The sequence below is a fragment of the Coffea arabica genome, chromosome 7c (genome assembly GCF_036785885.1).
Source record: "Coffea arabica cultivar ET-39 chromosome 7c, Coffea Arabica ET-39 HiFi, whole genome shotgun sequence".
Lineage (NCBI taxonomy): Eukaryota > Viridiplantae > Streptophyta > Magnoliopsida > Gentianales > Rubiaceae > Coffea > Coffea arabica.
In genome coordinates this window covers 7492128-7508541 of record NC_092322.1, presented here as the reverse complement: position 1 = coordinate 7508541, position 16414 = coordinate 7492128, and the positions used below count along the sequence as shown (strand labels likewise).

Below are 16414 nucleotides of genomic sequence, written 5' to 3'. Positions count from 1 at the left end.
AAAAGGTCCACTTCCGGTAAACTTGCTCTTTATCTTTCACACTTGAGAAATGTAGTTTAGATATAGCAAGGGATTGATCACAGGAATTAGGATGGTGCAACCACCTTATACATCAGCGTCAATTAACAGATATGTCTAGTGAAGTGGACGCGAAGAAATGGTTTTACTAACTTATTCAATATCATTTTATGTACTTACTTTAGGTAATCATCATATGGAGAATCAATATCCCAGCATCCCACCACCACCATAACTAATACTAACCAACCACACCTTCTCGATCTTCAACTAGTATATACAATGGTGAAGTGAAATCATCCAAATTAAAGACATCGTCGTCTTGGTCATCTCGATCAACTGGCTTCAAATACCATTGATCGAAGTGCTAGGAAGGAATAACTAATACACATTACATGCCGTGGGCTGTGTAGGCTGGGCAGCTGACTGTCAAGTGATGAATATGGAGGGTGAAGGAGGAGGAGTGGTGGTGAGGGGAAGAGTAGAAATTGACATGAGGCAACCTTTTCGTTCTGTGAAGGAAGCAGTGACGCTGTTTGGGGAAAAGGTTCTAGCCGGTGAAATCATTGGAAACAAGCTTAAACAGGTTCTAGCCGGTTATTTCTTTCTTCTCTTTCCCTCCTACCTAAACTCAGTTGTCTCCCTTTAATCTTTCTGTATTATCTTATTCGTGTGTTCTAATCAGAAATAAGCAATTCAGGCGGCGTATATATATACTGGATTATCCATTTACCTTAGTTTGATCAAATTCTACAAATCATGGTGGTCATGTGAGGCACGCAATAGTCAGTCATGCATTTTGTACGTAAGTAACTTGCAACTCCAGGCAAGCCACCAAATTTCAAGCATGCACCCTTTAAGCGAAAATTCTGAATGAATAGCAAAGAATTCTATAGAATCTTTGAAATTGGAGAAATTTAAGGGAAAGACATTCGAGATATATATTTAATGTCAGTGAATTGTACGTAAGAAACTTCCTTACTGTTAGTTTCTTTTTTTAATATTCAGTCAGTTTCTGCTGAAGTTTACAATCCACTAGGTACAGGGCTGGGTATTTAAATGACTTTGATTGTGTACGGCCAACTGACTGAATGCGTTTCTTTCTGTGTTCAGATGCAAGCAAGAGGCGATGCTGAACAGCCACACCAATCTAAAATAGGAACAGTGACAGCTGAGCTTGAAGAGACCAAAAGAAGCCTTGAAAAATCTAAAGAAGAAGGAAATCTAATGGCATACTACCTTCATTCCCTCAAACTAGAGCTTGAGCAGACAAAGAAGGAGCTACAGCAGCTGAAGGGCTCGAGGGAATTAACTGATCATCACAAACCGACACCATCACTTGATTCTGAGATTGAAGAACTCAAGTTCATTGAAAACGCAAGCACCAAAGTTGAAGTCAAGAGTACACAAACTCAAGGGTTCGAGGAGCTCGAAAAGAAGAGGTCAGTCAAGTTTGCCAGTCCTCCACTGCTAACTCGAGTGATTATTAGCAAAGAAGAAGATGATCGTCCTCATCATCGTCAAGAGGGAGTAAATTCAACCCCTTCAGTTGGAGAAAAGAAATTGAAGAAGAGGCCATCATTTGGATTTCTGTTTGCCAAAAAGAAGGGGCACCAGAAAAGTACCGGACCGTGAATCAATGGCCTCATTATTCGTTGGGCTATCCTTCAAGCTCGTCGTTTGAGGCATGAAATAAGGTCATTCCGGAATTTTGTTTGCAGGTTATAGAGTGTTCTCTTCAAAAGAAGCTCATGCAAGCTAGAGCTCATGGTTAAAATTCTATCGATCCATATTAATAACAATGTAATCGTTTATTTCATTGAAATCTTTGAAACTAATAGCGTATAACCTACTCTTTTTTTCTTTTTTTTTTGCTCCAAACAATGTAATTGTTTTAGTTGACTTAAAATCGTCCTCGAGCACTATTGAGTTATTTCTGCATGTATCTTTGCATTTACTTTTTCATCAATCTTATTAATTAAGGTGCCCTAGACACTCTCCCATGGTTGAATTTCGGGTATCCTTAATTATTATGGCTTTTTCTTCCCCATATCTTTATTATAGCTTGTAGTTAATTAGAAAGAGTATTGTCATTTTCAGAGACCTATAATACAATGGTGGGAACGAAACAGTTTCCTTCTAGCTTAATCGGTGAAACAGATTCCACGCAGCCACCCTTAATTAGACTTCTACCATGATGGCAGATAATGCAAAGGTAACGTTCTGGGGATGCATTTGTGGGGGAAACTTAAAGTTCCTGTTGGCGTCCGAACTCGATGAGAGGGACAGCAAATCCAAAACTATGGTCGACCGAAGATTTTCCCTCAAGTACAACAACAGGAAAATATGCTCCAAGCTCCACTACTCACTCAAGCTCTAATTCTTAAAGAATGATATCGAGGCAATGGCCGCATCCCGAGGACCAATATTTCTTTGTTTATGTTATCAGCAGTGTGTTTTTTCACCATATTCTTGCAAGAAAGAACGGTACAAATAACAGGAAGATAGAACAATAGTCACCATCCAATTAGCAGAGGACACTTTCACAAAGAGTTTGATATGGTCGGTAGTTAGTCGGTTATATTGAAAAGAATTGTGATCAGAAAATACATTATAGAGATGTGGTGAAGGCATGCATGAATTTGTTCATTCACTACGTGCGATAATATATAGTTACTCCTGATACAGTAGTATTAACTATTAAGCTTTGCAAGACCTCTGAAACGAGACAAGAAAAAACTATGGCACTGAAAGCTTACACTTTGAGACATGTGAAAGCTTACACTTTGAGACAAAAATCTTCAACTGCATTCCATTGTCGAACCCCAAAGCCATGAAACTATTGGCCCTTTTTTTTTAATTATTATTATTTAAAATCCTCCTTTCCTGCCTCCATTCACCACCGAAATAAGTCAAAGTAAAGGATTATTAGTTACATTTTTTTTTAAAAAAAAAAGGATTATAAGTTACAGAAGAAGAAGAAATTGAGGCCAGGGTTAAGTTACAAAAAAAGAAAAAAAAAAAAATCAGTCTGACGTTCGAAATTCACAGTGCATGAAGTGCAAAAATTAAGAGAAATGTAATGGCAGAAGAGAAAATGGCAACTTGTTCCAAAAAAAGTACTACAAGAAGAGCCACGTGACAAATCTCAACTTAATAGCCCGTTAACACCAATACTACTCTATTTTTTAATCTGCGATGATAATTGAACGAGAAGCAACTTATTTCTCGGAAGAAAAGAAAATAGTTGATTTAAAATTGTTTATTTTTAAGTTTTATACTATGATTGATCTAAGAAATCACGATCTTGGGACGGGGTGCATAAATTTGAGGCACATGCCCCTCAAAAACTTCGTAGCCGGGGTTCGGCTCCGAATTTTGCGGGAGCAGCAACCAAGAACAATTTTAATTAAAGGGGGGGGGGGGGGGGGGGGAAGGTATGGTATTTTTCAGAAAACTCCAAGTCAAGAGATCATTTTATTCTGGGTGACTTAGCGTATAAACTGTTGACTAAAGACCTGAGTCCGGAGCCTTTCTTTCTTTCAAGATTCTGTTTCTCCATTTGCAGCCTGCAATGACTTCAAAATTAATCGTTGGAGTCAATGATGATTTTCATTTTGAAATCAGGCAATTATACACTCATTGTGCATGGTACGAATTAAGATCACAGGCCATAAAAATGACAATTAATTGCAAATGGATTTACATCTTTCCATTTATTCGCCCTTGTAATTATGTGTCCGATCCCTTGTATATATACAATTTCAAAAAGTTTCTGAACATGGAAATTTATTTTGAAATTTTTATTTAAAAAAAAATATGTTGCGACGGATTAAAGGATGTAAAATAGAAAAAATAATTAAAAAATGTTTTTCCTCGCAAAATATGCGGTCAATGTCACATGAACTTGGCATCATCAGACCAACTAATATTTAATACGCACTGCTTCGCTGTAGATTCTCATATTGGAGCATGAACTTCGAAACCAGCAGCTAGAAAACCGAAAAAACGCTCAAAAGCCAAAGCCAAGAACAAGAAGGATACAGCGATAGTAGTTTATATATGAGAGGCCCTTTTTGTGCCCCAAGGATCAGTGGCAGCCGGTGGACCAGAAAAAGCAACCGGCTCTCACCCATGTCATTGCTTGATCGATTCCGGGAAGCGGTTCTTAAATTGATTATGTTGTCTGCTCTGACCAAAACCGCCAATAATGGAAGAAAGTATTCGGCAAATGCGGCTCAAGGGCCTTCCTCCTCTAATTATAATCCGTATGAGCCGCACCAGAGTGAAGCTGTTGCCGACTGCATTGAGTTTATAAAGAAATCTGCCACCACCGAAGCTTAACTCGATGAAATAAAACTAAACTCGAGCTCGAGTAAGCTCGAGTAAATACCAAGCCCGAGCTACTCGAGCTCGAGCTCGAGTTTTGAAATAAATCTATAATTTTTTTTAAAATATATAATATATAATATAATATAAATATATAATATAAATAAAATATGAAAACTCGATTAAACTCGACGAACATTCGAGTATTTATTTCTTGAGCTCGAACTCGACTCGTTAAATTTAACGAGTAGCTCGAGCTCGATTTTACCGAGCTCGAGTCAAACTTTTGATCAAGCTAGCTCGCGAGTAACTTGACTTGCTAGCACCCCTAATTTGGAGAAGCTGTCTTGTTTTTTTCAATATTAAGGGTTTTGCAAGCCCTCGTAATTGCGATAAGAGAAAGTGGGAGTTCTAATCGCCCGACCAAACATTTCTTCTTCCTCTCTGATTTCCTTGCCTCAAGGTTCTTGTTTCCCTTACCTGGTTCGCGGACGATTAGAATAAAATATATACAATACAGGTTGCCTTGCTCTACATCCGATAGTGATTAATCATTTTGAGTTACTGTATTGTACTTTTGAATTCGTATACTTCTTATTATTGATTTAATTCATTTCTCTCTAAACAAGTTATTAAGGTATAACTTTCTAGATGGGATTTAGGGGATTAAACTCCATACCTTTTTTTTTTTTTTTATCGCAATGATAACATTTGTATAACCTACTCTAACCTAATTTGGGAGGGGAGAGAGCCGACGAGAAATTCCGTCGGAGGAAACCACTTGAAGTAACGGTCACAATTAAGTGACAATTATATAGCCTCCCACTCCTTAAAGTCTTGATAATGACTAACAACAGTCCAAGAGGATATTGACAAATTCTGCACACTGTTGCACTCTTTGAATTTTTTGAACAAAGCAAGCATAATAGTACTTCCTTGTGATACATTAGGTGGGATTTGAATTCTCAATTTAATGCACGAGAGAGCTCTGAGAAACTTTCTCTAGTTATTGGATCAAAGTTGAATGGTTTATTAAGGTACAGTTAGAGCACAAGAATTATTGTACATGCACATTGGCATCTTTGACAATTTAAAAAGAGCCAATAAGCAAATGCGCAAACGCGTGTGCTGCTGCGATGCCTCTAAGCCCACCAACAAAGCAATCAGACAAGAATGCGCCTAAAAGGTACCTTTTCCATCAGATAAGAATTAGCCTCTTAAGTAGATGCAACGAAGTCTCTTTATTACTTATTGAATGCATCGAAACAAATGTTTAACGTTTTTTTACCTAAAGCAAAAAAAAGACTTGATGCAGAAAATTGCACAATTCACAAAAGATGAAGTACGAACATGAAAGTAAAGACATTTTGGCAACTCACAAGTAAAAAGGCCTCTTTTCAAACGAACTTTATATCTCGTAAGGGATATTGAATTACCGTATGGATCTCGTGGGCTCAAGCCTCAAATGCCACTATTAGAATTGAGGGATATTGATATTGACTGATCTCGCCTGAAATTTTTTCATAATTACATACTAATACCATTCTAGTTTTACATCACAAAATATTCCCTCCAAGTTTCATGCTGAGTATGAAAATCTTTCATAAATGATGATATGAGCTGAAAAACAAAAGCCCATAATTCTACATTTATCTTTATGAAGAGGGAATGTCATTGTATTTACAAAAGCATAACCAACTTAAAGAAATATTAGGGGAACATATTGCAATTGAAAAAAATATATGGAAAGTACACTAAATTGTGACAAAGCTATGGAGGGGTGAGGGTAATTTAATCCCTAATTATCCCTGCATAAAAAATTGCAGCAGCTTCATGGTTAGGGCCGTTGGCCCAAATGTTAAACTAGACCCCAAACGAATTGAGAAATAACCATTCAACACTGAGTCAGGCCCACAAATCCACTGATCTCGGGTCGACCTTGAACAAGACCCACAGCTCCACAGGAGACAAATCATTTTGCCTTTCTCAATATGGCGGGTTAATTAAACGTTGCTGAAAAAAATTTCTCTGAAGCTCGCAAAGAAAATCCTCAAATTCGCAAAGTTCCCGAAGAAGAAGATGGCTGGTACTTTTGTCGATTGAGCATTCAAGTGTTTAGCGTTTTGGAAATCTTCGTATGCTTAGTTCAATTTGATTGGTTGTTGCTTTCATGATATAATTTAGTTTCATTCTATACAAAATTTAGGAGGACAATCCGATAGAGAGGTCAAGGTTTCCCTGGAACTCACCGAAGAAATTCTACAGAGTATGGAAGTTGGCATGGCTTTTCGCGACTATGTACGGTTTTTTCCTCGTTAATTTTTCAATTTGTTACAAGGAATACAATTATTTACCTTTTTCTGACAGCCTAGTTTTGGTTTTTTTTTTTTTTTTTTTTTGCATTATCTTTAAATTATTAGTAGCTTAGCTTTTGAATTGCTAAAGTTTGGTGGCTATAATTGAAGTTTTATCTATATAGGCTTCTCGTATTCTGATTTTAGTATGTAAATAGAAGAAAGCGCAAGCCTAGTCTTAACATGCTGGTGATAATAGTGAGTATATAGTTAACTTGGAAGACGAGTGGGTTTTCCTCTGTATGATAGTTTAAGAGTCCTTGAACCTTGTGCAACATCGCCTGATCATTGCATTCTAAGATGATGATTTGAATGCATTATTATCTGTTGCTACTCAGGAATTAGTATTTTATGAATTATGATTGAGGTCCAGAGTATATTTTATAAGTCGCAGAAATTTTACTTTAATCGGCAGATTAAGCCGAAGATGTAGTTTTATTCCGTATGAGTTTAAGTGGTTACTCCTTTAATTGTTGTGAAATGGAGTAAGCATAAGTACAATTACTCAGAGGTGCTTTTTGCTGGCTACAGAATGGTAGAATAAGTTCAATGGATTTCCACAAGACATCCCCTTATCTGGTGACTGCTAGCGATGATGAATCTATCCGGCTGTATGACGTGGCAAATGCAACGTAAGCATTTAGCTTCGACTTTTGTCTAAAATTCGACAAGTTTTGATAATAATTTGCCTTTTTCTTCATCCATGCTTCTGTGCTACTACTTTTTATTTCTGAAGTATAATGGAATATCCCTGTGGTTCTCCAAAGCACTTGATTGGTATGTGGAAAATGTGAACCACCCGATAAGTTCTAGATTTGCTTTAACTTTAGCTGAACTTACAATATATAGCTCAGAGTTGAGTTTTATGTATTCTCAGTTCTCACATGCTTGAGTGCCGCTTTGTATAAATAACTCATCTCGAACTTTAAGTAACAAAAATGTAAAAAAAAATCCACAAGAAATGGCAGAATGCATGCCATTGGACATGCTTTACTGTCATTCAACTACTGGAAAGGAGCTTATTTGCTTTCTCCAATGGTTTTTTGTGCTGCAGTTTGCTAAATCTTCTAATCATTGATCATTGAGATTATTGACATTATAAAGATGACTGGTAGCATATCATGGTATATACATCACATTCAGACATGACCAGCAGCTAGTGGACCCTCCATCATTGATTTAACTTTTACACCAACTAGTGTTTAGTTTCATTGTTGGAGCTTTGTAGTTCAATAATGTCTGATGGCACCTGCATGTCCTTCTCCGTCTTATTATCTGGCATTGCTCATATCAATTAACATGCTAAAAAGCCTTACATTGTTATTTACAGATGTTTGAAGACTATTAATAGCAAAAAGTATGGGGTTGATCTTGTTAACTTTACTTCTCATCCAACAACTGTCATATACTCCTCAAAGAATGGTTGGGATGGTAAGTATTGTTGAAGAACATTTCTGTATGCGTGTAAGCCTGAAAATAAAGATTGTTTACACAATTTGTTAGATGATTGCAGAATCTTTGCGGCTTCTTTCATTACATGATAATAAGTATTTGCGATATTTCAAGGGTCATCATGATAGGTACTTTGCCAATGAACCTTAGAGATATTTCTCTCTGCTTACCATGTAAGCCATAAATATCATTATGAAATGCAAGTAACTTTGTTCTACTGATAATCCAGGGTCGTGTCTCTTAGCTTGTGCTCTCGAAAAGAGTGTTTTATCTCTGGATCTCTGGACCGAACTGTTTTGCTTTGGGACCAAAGAGCAGAGAAATGCCAGGTATAGGCTTTGGCAATCTGTTTTTCGTTTTCAAGTAGTTTCTATGCTTTCTAAAGATTCTAACTGGTGTATTTGCTATTGTTTTTTAGGGTCTTCTACGTGTGCAGGGAAGACCAGCCACAGCTTATGATGATCAAGGTCTTGTTTTTACCATTGCTTATGGAGGATATATAAGAATGTTTGATGCTCGCAAGTATGAAAAGGTCAGTAGTTGATATATGAGAGTGTATGACATCTGAATGTGGCATAGTGAATTTGCAGTTTCAACAAAATGCTGAACTTTCAGTAACTAATTTTGAAGGGCCCTTTTGACATATTTTCGGTTGGGGGAGATATGTCTGATGCTAATGTTGTGAAGTTCAGTAATGATGGAAGACTGATGCTTTTGACAACTTTAGAAGGTCATATTCATGTGCTTGATTCATTTCGTGGAACGCTTGTGAGTTATTCTCTTTCAGCATCTGCCTAATGGTTCTATAATTATAAATAAACTTTTATTGCTTTAAGAAAACAATATTTCTTGTTGACATGCTTGCATGTTTTTGCTGTAGCTATCTACATACAATGTCAAGCCTGTTTCAAGTGGTTCGACATTAGAGGCATCTTTCAGCCCAGAGGGAATGTTTGTTGTTTCAGGTAATGCTAACAATTATCATCTTAGAAGAGGATCATGAAACATCACTTATTTGACATTTCCCTCTTTAAAATTCCAATATGTGCTTTTGACGCCTATTGCATAATTTTTTTTTTTCAAGCCTTTCAATGTTCTTCCTACCTGCAATGAAATAAATCTAGGATCTTTGTCATAAAATTGTATTTAAGTCATTGGGTTTCTTCCTCACCTATTCTTATAGGAATTAATCTGGGGTGGTGTTAAACTTGGCATTAACCTCCTCCTTCCTTGATGTCTTTCTCAGGAGTTCCTGAGGAATCCAAATGACTTTGTGTGTAAAGTTGATTTTTTATTAGTATTCTTGTGATGCCTATTTTGCTAACCCTTTTTTATCCAATGAGGAGAAGATGTTAAGGACCTGAGGTTTGAAACCTATTGTAAAGGAAAGATTTTATATGGAGTGTAATTTTCATGTGACTTGGTGCTATGGATCTATTTCACTGTTATGGGGATTGGGGAACGTTAGAACGGAAATGTATATGATGATAAAGATGAGTGACAATCATTCTTTTGAGTTCATACATTTGAAGCTGATTTGACTTTGGTTTCTATTACTTGACAGGTTCTGGGGATGGTAGTGTCTATGTTTGGAGTGTTCGAAGTGGCAAAGAAGTATGACTTAGAGCAAATTATTCTTCCCTTTTTAAATATATACTTATGTATTTATACACATAAACTAGATGCACAGTCGTACCTTTAATTGCATTATTATAGGCATTGTCATGCCTTAGACCATAATAACTTTTTGTAGGCGTAGTTGTTTTTAATTGGCCACAGTCATACCTGTAATATAGGTTTTCAGTTTTTGACTTGAATTTACTCAAAAGTCAAAGATCATATGTAGAAGATGCAAAATTATGATATTGGCTCATTTATGATATATGATTAGAAAAGATGGTCATATGGGAGCAAGATAAGACTTAATTTGTGAATGGTCTCTGCGTCATTGTTGACCAGGAAAATAATTAAAAGTTTAAGAATGTACTGAGGAAAAATAGGCACCCTAGGTTGATCCCCTCAATTTCAGTGTCTTCTTTTGTGTGGTGTTGTTGTCGTATATAAGCTCTTACCTTTCAGATGCTTTGCTGAAGTGGTTAGCCCTGGATAACTGAACCGGTTGTATTTGGCCATCTGTAAGTGTATGGTTTCATGTGTACCAGGTAGCCAGTTGGATGAGTACTGAAGATGAACCACCAGTCATAAAATGGGCTCCTGGAAGTCTGATGTTTGCTACAGGTTCTTCAGAGTTATCATTTTGGATTCCAGATTTATCCAAATTGGCAGCTTATGGAAGAAAGTAGAAAGTATCTTGGTACCTCCCTGAAATGTTGTAGTCAGGTAATTGAAACATGAACTTTCTCTGCAGCAATTGATTTCACGGTTAGAAAGTTTGTTGAGTTCCTTCATATGTGTTGACTTCTTCCTTTTTTTCGTTTCTATTGTTTTTTTTTATCCTTTTAACTTTTTGGTGCAGGAGCACTAAGTGACAAGATAGAATCAGTGAGTAATGCATTGGTCGGATGCCCTTTATACTGTAGGCAATTTATCAGTTATCCTCATTCTGATGCTCCTTGATCGTCAATGGTTAATATGACCCAGTTTCAGCACATCCTCTGATGAATGCAACTTGCAGATCAGGTGAACTATCACATCATATTGTTTCAAACTCTTTGGGAAGTCTCCTTGTTGTCATTCATTGTGTTTTCCAGATGCCTAGGATGACAAAGCTATTTGTGCTTTCAGACTAGTAAAAAATGGAAAAAAAGAAAGAAGTGTTACTAGTTATATGGGCTGTTGTTTGTTCGTTTCAATCTGTCTAATTTTGAATGTCTTTTGGTGTAAGAATATACTCTTCTCATTTCCTGATGGGATTTAATTATGCAGCCAGTAGCGTCTTTAGATGGCAAGGTGTACGTAAGAGACAGCTCATTTGCGTGTCCAAACATTGACTGCTAGTTATTGGCCCTGATAAAGAGGGATGCAGATGTATGGTTCCCCTAAACATTGCTACTGTTTGCTTTCTAAATGATCTTCTGCCTTGATGCACCCTTTAGTTCAGTTCAGATGATTTGTAATATTGCTTGGTGTGCTACCGCCTATGATTATTCAAAATGAAAAGAAAAAAACAAAAGATGTGTTTCGTTATTCTAGTGTTTGATTTTTGAATTTATTATTCTTCTTGTCTTGTAAGAGGAAAATTGACTGAAACCCAAGTAAGAGATGAACTTCTTGGCGATCACAACGTTTACTTTCTTCTTCTCTCTATTTCTATGTTATGTTACCTTTAGTTTGGTCCAATAGTATTTGGCATTCAGTCTGGGCATTAAAATTTCCCAAGATGAAAATGGTAGTTGAGCATGTTCACGTCAAATATTCAAGTTTTTCAGTTCTGTAACAAGTTCTTCGAAAGTTGGCCCTTTATTTTATCTGTGCTGATTTTCATGGTCGTCTTCTTCTATAGATAGATGGTATATCATGTGTCTGCATGACCTGCTTTTAACCATTAAAAACACAGAAGACAGAGAAGGATGCATACAACTTGAGTTTGGCAAGAGTGGTGATTGGAGAGCAGTCTCAACTCTCTCGTGGGTTAAAATGCTGGCTACTTAAGTGACATGTGAAACTAACAGAATAGTGCAACAAAAGCGTTGCACAGAATGTTGGGATCAATCAATATACAGAAGTGACCAACTTGATAACTAAGGAGCCTTGCAAGGATAAAAGGTGATGATGCACTCATTGCCTCACTTTTCTATAAGGGACATTACGTGCTTGAAGCCTCAAAAAGTGCCGAAGATCGCATTGGATCTGCGATTAAATCTCCACGCATCCATTTGCAACAGGAAGAAGCTTTCTCCATTGTTTCCTCTCTGGTGTTCTCACTCTTTGGGACGATGGGGGGTCCCGTGCCCTATATGTGCTATTAGGGTTCTCGAACGCCAAAAAGTGGGAGTAATTGTCAAACCTCATAGAGGAAAGCATCCGCCCAAAATCTTGTTGATTGTGACCTGTACAATTACAAAGCTGTTGAACGCACCAGGCAATGGGGGCCAAGAAAATTGGTGTACCCAGCACTACAGTATACCCAATAAAACCTCACCCTTCTCGAGTGAATGTCTCTACGTACCTATGACATAACTGATATGGACGGTCCACATGTCATCAATGATCCGAATGTCAGTTGGATTAACTTTGTCTGTTTTCCCAAAACTTGTTTGGATGACTAGCTTGTCTCGAGTCAATTGCATCACGATTTTCTTCCTGGTTGGAACAGTGAATCACAATTCACAATAGAAGCAAAGAATGAATTGGAAAATTTATTCAATTCTATTCTTTCTTGCCTTCTAAATTTTGATTTTTGTAAAAAATGTGGCCCTTCATATATATATATATATATCTATTTCAGTAGAGTTTAGATTGGCTCTTTTTGAGTGCTGAGTTTAAATTTAGACAAAATACAAATATCTGCTCCGGTTCAGCATATGTCTGCTCGCTGGTAGGCCCATGATCTTTTCAATAATTTCAGGGCCATACCGACACTGGTTTGTGGGATAATTCCTTTCAGAGAAACTGTGTAATTTTCTTGTTGAATTTCTAGTCTGTAGAAGCAGAATGTCCAAGTCATTCAATATACTCTAATATTTATCATTTTATTTTTTCTACAAAGTGAACAGAGCAAGTAGAAAATATGCCTGCAGATCGAAGCTCAATTTCAAAGGCTGTCTGTCCAGCCATCAGTCTAACATGAGCTTATTAGTTTTCTACAGAGTGAAAACTGCAACTTGATAGTGGTCTTTATTGTGATTTTCAAGATGTGTTTTACTCATAATTATTAATTTGACCTCCCTCTTGACGCTTTTGAAAGATAATAATATGGCGATGCAGTATTTGTATATATTATAGTAGTATCATTACAAAGCAGAAATAACAGCCAAAAACTAATCATTTGATACCCGTAAGACCTAAGAATTACACGAGTCTGAATCACTTTCTCATCAACCTGAATAAGGATTGGGAGGAACTCATATTAAGTAGTACGTAGTAGACTAGTAGTAGAGTTTTGTTCATCAATCTTAGCATTGCAACAAGTTTTTAACCGTTTTCAGTGTTGTCATTCTTGCTCCACTCAAACATGCTGATTAAAGGGAAGTAGCTCAAGTGATGCAACGTGTAGAATTGCTGTAATCCCATTTGTGGGAATTACCAGTTGATAGCATCATCTACAACACAGAGTGGTTTTGGGACCGGGGCGTCATCCCTTGAGATGTTCTTTTTTATTTATTAAACCACTAGTTGGAGGCACAGATGATGCTTTATTTATCTTGCCATGGCAAATTTTTTTTGCTGAAAAGATTAATATGTTTCTGTGCACATGTTGCAGCATTTTAGATGTGTATACTCTTCAGTTGCAAGAGGAAAAAGTTAAACCAAGAAAAGGAAACAGCAAAGAAGTAGTGCCAGTGTGAAGGACAAAAATGCAGAAGGGACAGACTTTGAGGAGACATCCAAATAATTTGTGATATTTACGATGAAGGGGCAAGGCCGCTGGGTTGCAGAGTTCGAAATACATGCGCCCTTTTTTCTTCTTCGAAATATAACGGCCGCGAATAAAAGTTAAGGATATAAAATCCTGCCGTGTCCCACCTCTTTCGTTCTAAAGGTATAATCATTCTTTCTGTTCTGTCTTCTTTTTTGTATCTCTCTCTCTCTCTCTCTCTCTCTCTCTCTCTCTCTCTCTCTCTCATTCCAGTTCCAATTCCACACTCAAAGTAAAGAAACCCCCTTTTTTTTTTTTGTAATTTTCGAGGACATTGATGATGATCATTGGAAAATCTTACTAATTTTAATCATGGCACCACTAAGTGGCTGCTTGTTATGTTACAGTACTACTGCTAGTTGCATCTTTGCACGGTCCAGAACCCACAGGCCAGCGATCAGATCAAACTGGGACTAGCCACCAACCGGCTCAATCTTCCCCCAACTAGAGAGTAGGGAGAGCCACCCCACACAAGAGCTTCATCCCCATGTGGGTCCCTTCCTAAATCTCTGTCGTGAAATCTATGGTCTCCACGCGCTACTCAACAAGCTGCGCCACATATAATTTTTTCATTGGCATTTTGAGAAGCTGACAGTATAGATGACTGAGGAGTGATGACTACTAATAATTCTTTATTGAACGAACCTTGACGTAGAGTATGTCCAAAGTACAGTGCTAGTGCTAGTTAATTTTCTTGTTTGGTGCTTGGCTGAAAGGTGAATAAGACTATGGGAATCATGAATCTGGTTTGTAAATGAAAACTAGCTAGGAAAATCTATGCGAAATCAATTACTATATGTCATGTAAAACAACTAGCATTCTGCATCTTTAAGCTTTCCTCTGAAATGGAAAGACGTACGTACAATTACTGATCAGTGGCTGCTGCCAGTGACATTCAGCTGTTTCAAGCATTCTCACAGAAGCTGATCATGAGGGCATCGCATATGTACTAACTACATTTTAACATATATATTGAAATAGGGGAAGAAAGGTAGAGACTATCCTACAGATTTAGGGGGAATTCTGCGACCTGCCTCCGTAGGTGTTGAGGCTTAGCTCAAGGGAAGTTCGAGAATAACCCACGTTGCCATTGGGCTGGTACCAGTCGGTGTAGTAGCAGTTTTGTTCCTGCTGCTTATTGGTGCAGAAGCCAGATACGTCTTCACCGTGCATGGGGAAGAGAGGGAGAGTTTCTAATTCTGGGACCGGTTCTTCTTCCTGCTCCTGATCATCCAATGTTTCAACAAAGCATGTTTTCTTTTCCAGGAATTGGTATGGTGAAGGATAAGGTTCAGCCCCAGCCCCGGCCCCAGCCCAAGAGAAGTTTTGGAACATAGACCCACTCGCTTTGCCACTTGGTGATATGGAGCAATCCTGTGTGTAATCAAGATATATATATATATATATAAGCGAGAAAGCGAGACTTATTATTTGAGTAATGTTCCCCTAATGTTGATGAAGACGCCAATTAAGTGATTAACATCAACATAACCTTTTTCTTACTTATTAAAAGTGTACGCTTTTTTAAAAGTGCATTTTTGGACTCTAATAGTGGTCCTATCACTTAAAATAAGTTGATTTCCATGAGAAAGTGCAGCCTTAATTTATTTGAGCACAAGCTAGCCTCTTGTCTGGATCAAAACTCACGGGAAAATTTCACCGAATTAAAATACTTGCCAGGCTTCTCTGCAGCTACTTTACTATCTTAGGAATTTGTACAAACTATCTAAAATTTCTTCTACTCCTTAGATTAACTAAGTAGAGAGGATCTTTAAGTATCCACGTTACTCTATTTGATCTGCACTTTTTTTTTTTCTCTTTATGTGGTTTTAATGTCAAAATAACAAGTAAGACGCTCAAACAATACACTGTGATCTCTTTTGCTTGAGTGGATTAAGCTGTAGAGTTTCAAAGCTTTAAACTTTAATTCAGCTTTTGTATGTGTAGACTAACCCTGAAACTTTTCTCCATTGCAAAAGATCCATAACCATAATTTCCCACCTGGCCAGCAGCATGCAGACCACCTACAGAAGCTGATGACGAGGGAGCACCTGTAAGGAAACCAAAAGTTTCCCCCGAAAACCCTCAAAGATCTTGAATATGAAAACGCTAAAATGTGAAAAAAGGAACACACGCACACTACACACACTAGTTACAGTAATATATAGTAACATTTCAATTTATGCAGGAGGAAGGGCAGAAAAAAAGGGAGGTTTAGAAATCACCAGAAGTGATGTTAGGGTACTTGGTACTGCAGATGGATTCTTGATAATCAGATCTCCAAACACCTCTTTGCATAGCAGATATATCAGTGGTAAGGCGTTTTTTCTGCCTCTCACGAGCTTTATGGTTTTGAAACCAATAAAAGACGTTCTTGCCTTCAATCTTGCCGTATTGCCTGAGTTTAGCTGAGATTTTCTGAATCTGATCAGCAGTTGGAGACCTAACTCCATTGTTGTAATAAAGATCCTTCAAGATTCTTATTTGCTCAGTGGTGGGAGTCCACCTGGTACTGCTTTGCCTGCACAAGAAACCGTTTTTACTACAGCCCCCATCTTCATTTGGCAGCAGCTGGTTTTGTTGTTGCTGCTGCTGATGGTTCTGTTGTTGTTGGGGTTCCATGATAGGTTGGAAACTAGAGAAAGGTTACAAAGAGAAGCAAACAAAACAGCAAAACAGACTCACAGAGAGAGAGAGAGAGAACAGACTGAGAGAGAAAATT

The 16414-nt window shown here is 37.5% G+C and overlaps 3 protein-coding genes across 5 annotated transcripts; 2 read left to right on the top strand and 1 right to left on the bottom strand.

Moving 5' to 3' along the window:
• The first annotated feature begins 243 nt into the window (after window positions 1-243).
• Window positions 244-1940, top strand: LOC113700177 (WEB family protein At2g17940-like). The gene is made up of 2 exons (XM_027220687.2): window positions 244-604; window positions 1132-1940. Exons 1-2 carry the CDS (start codon window positions 455-457, stop codon window positions 1651-1653), a joined length of 672 nt encoding a protein of 223 aa, XP_027076488.1. The 5' UTR covers window positions 244-454; the 3' UTR covers window positions 1654-1940.
• A 4335-nt stretch (window positions 1941-6275) lies between these two features.
• LOC113697991 (protein ANTHESIS POMOTING FACTOR 1-like) lies at window positions 6276-11397 on the top strand. 3 transcript variants are annotated; one of them, XM_027217638.2, is made up of 13 exons: window positions 6276-6433; window positions 6554-6645; window positions 7233-7333; window positions 8032-8132; window positions 8215-8281; window positions 8383-8482; window positions 8572-8685; window positions 8784-8921; window positions 9034-9118; window positions 9718-9767; window positions 10316-10493; window positions 10694-10793; window positions 11040-11397. In XM_027217638.2, the coding sequence occupies exons 1-11, from the start codon at window positions 6427-6429 to the stop codon at window positions 10454-10456; spliced, it is 996 nt and encodes a 331-aa protein (XP_027073439.2). In that variant the 5' UTR covers window positions 6276-6426; the 3' UTR covers window positions 10457-10493; window positions 10694-10793; window positions 11040-11397. The 3 variants fall into 3 exon arrangements, with proteins under 3 accessions (XP_027073439.2, XP_027073437.2, XP_071913611.1); XM_027217636.2 differs by having other exon boundaries at window positions 10630-10793; XM_072057510.1 differs by lacking the exon at window positions 9718-9767.
• Window positions 11398-14458: 3061 nt separating this feature from the next.
• LOC140010472 (protein WUSCHEL-like) lies at window positions 14459-16373 on the bottom strand. The gene is made up of 3 exons (XM_072057635.1): window positions 15918-16373; window positions 15646-15743; window positions 14459-15066 (listed from the first exon to the last, which is right to left on the bottom strand). Exons 1-3 carry the CDS (start codon window positions 16312-16314, stop codon window positions 14704-14706), a joined length of 858 nt encoding a protein of 285 aa, XP_071913736.1. The 5' UTR covers window positions 16315-16373; the 3' UTR covers window positions 14459-14703.
• Window positions 16374-16414: the final 41 nt, after the last annotated feature.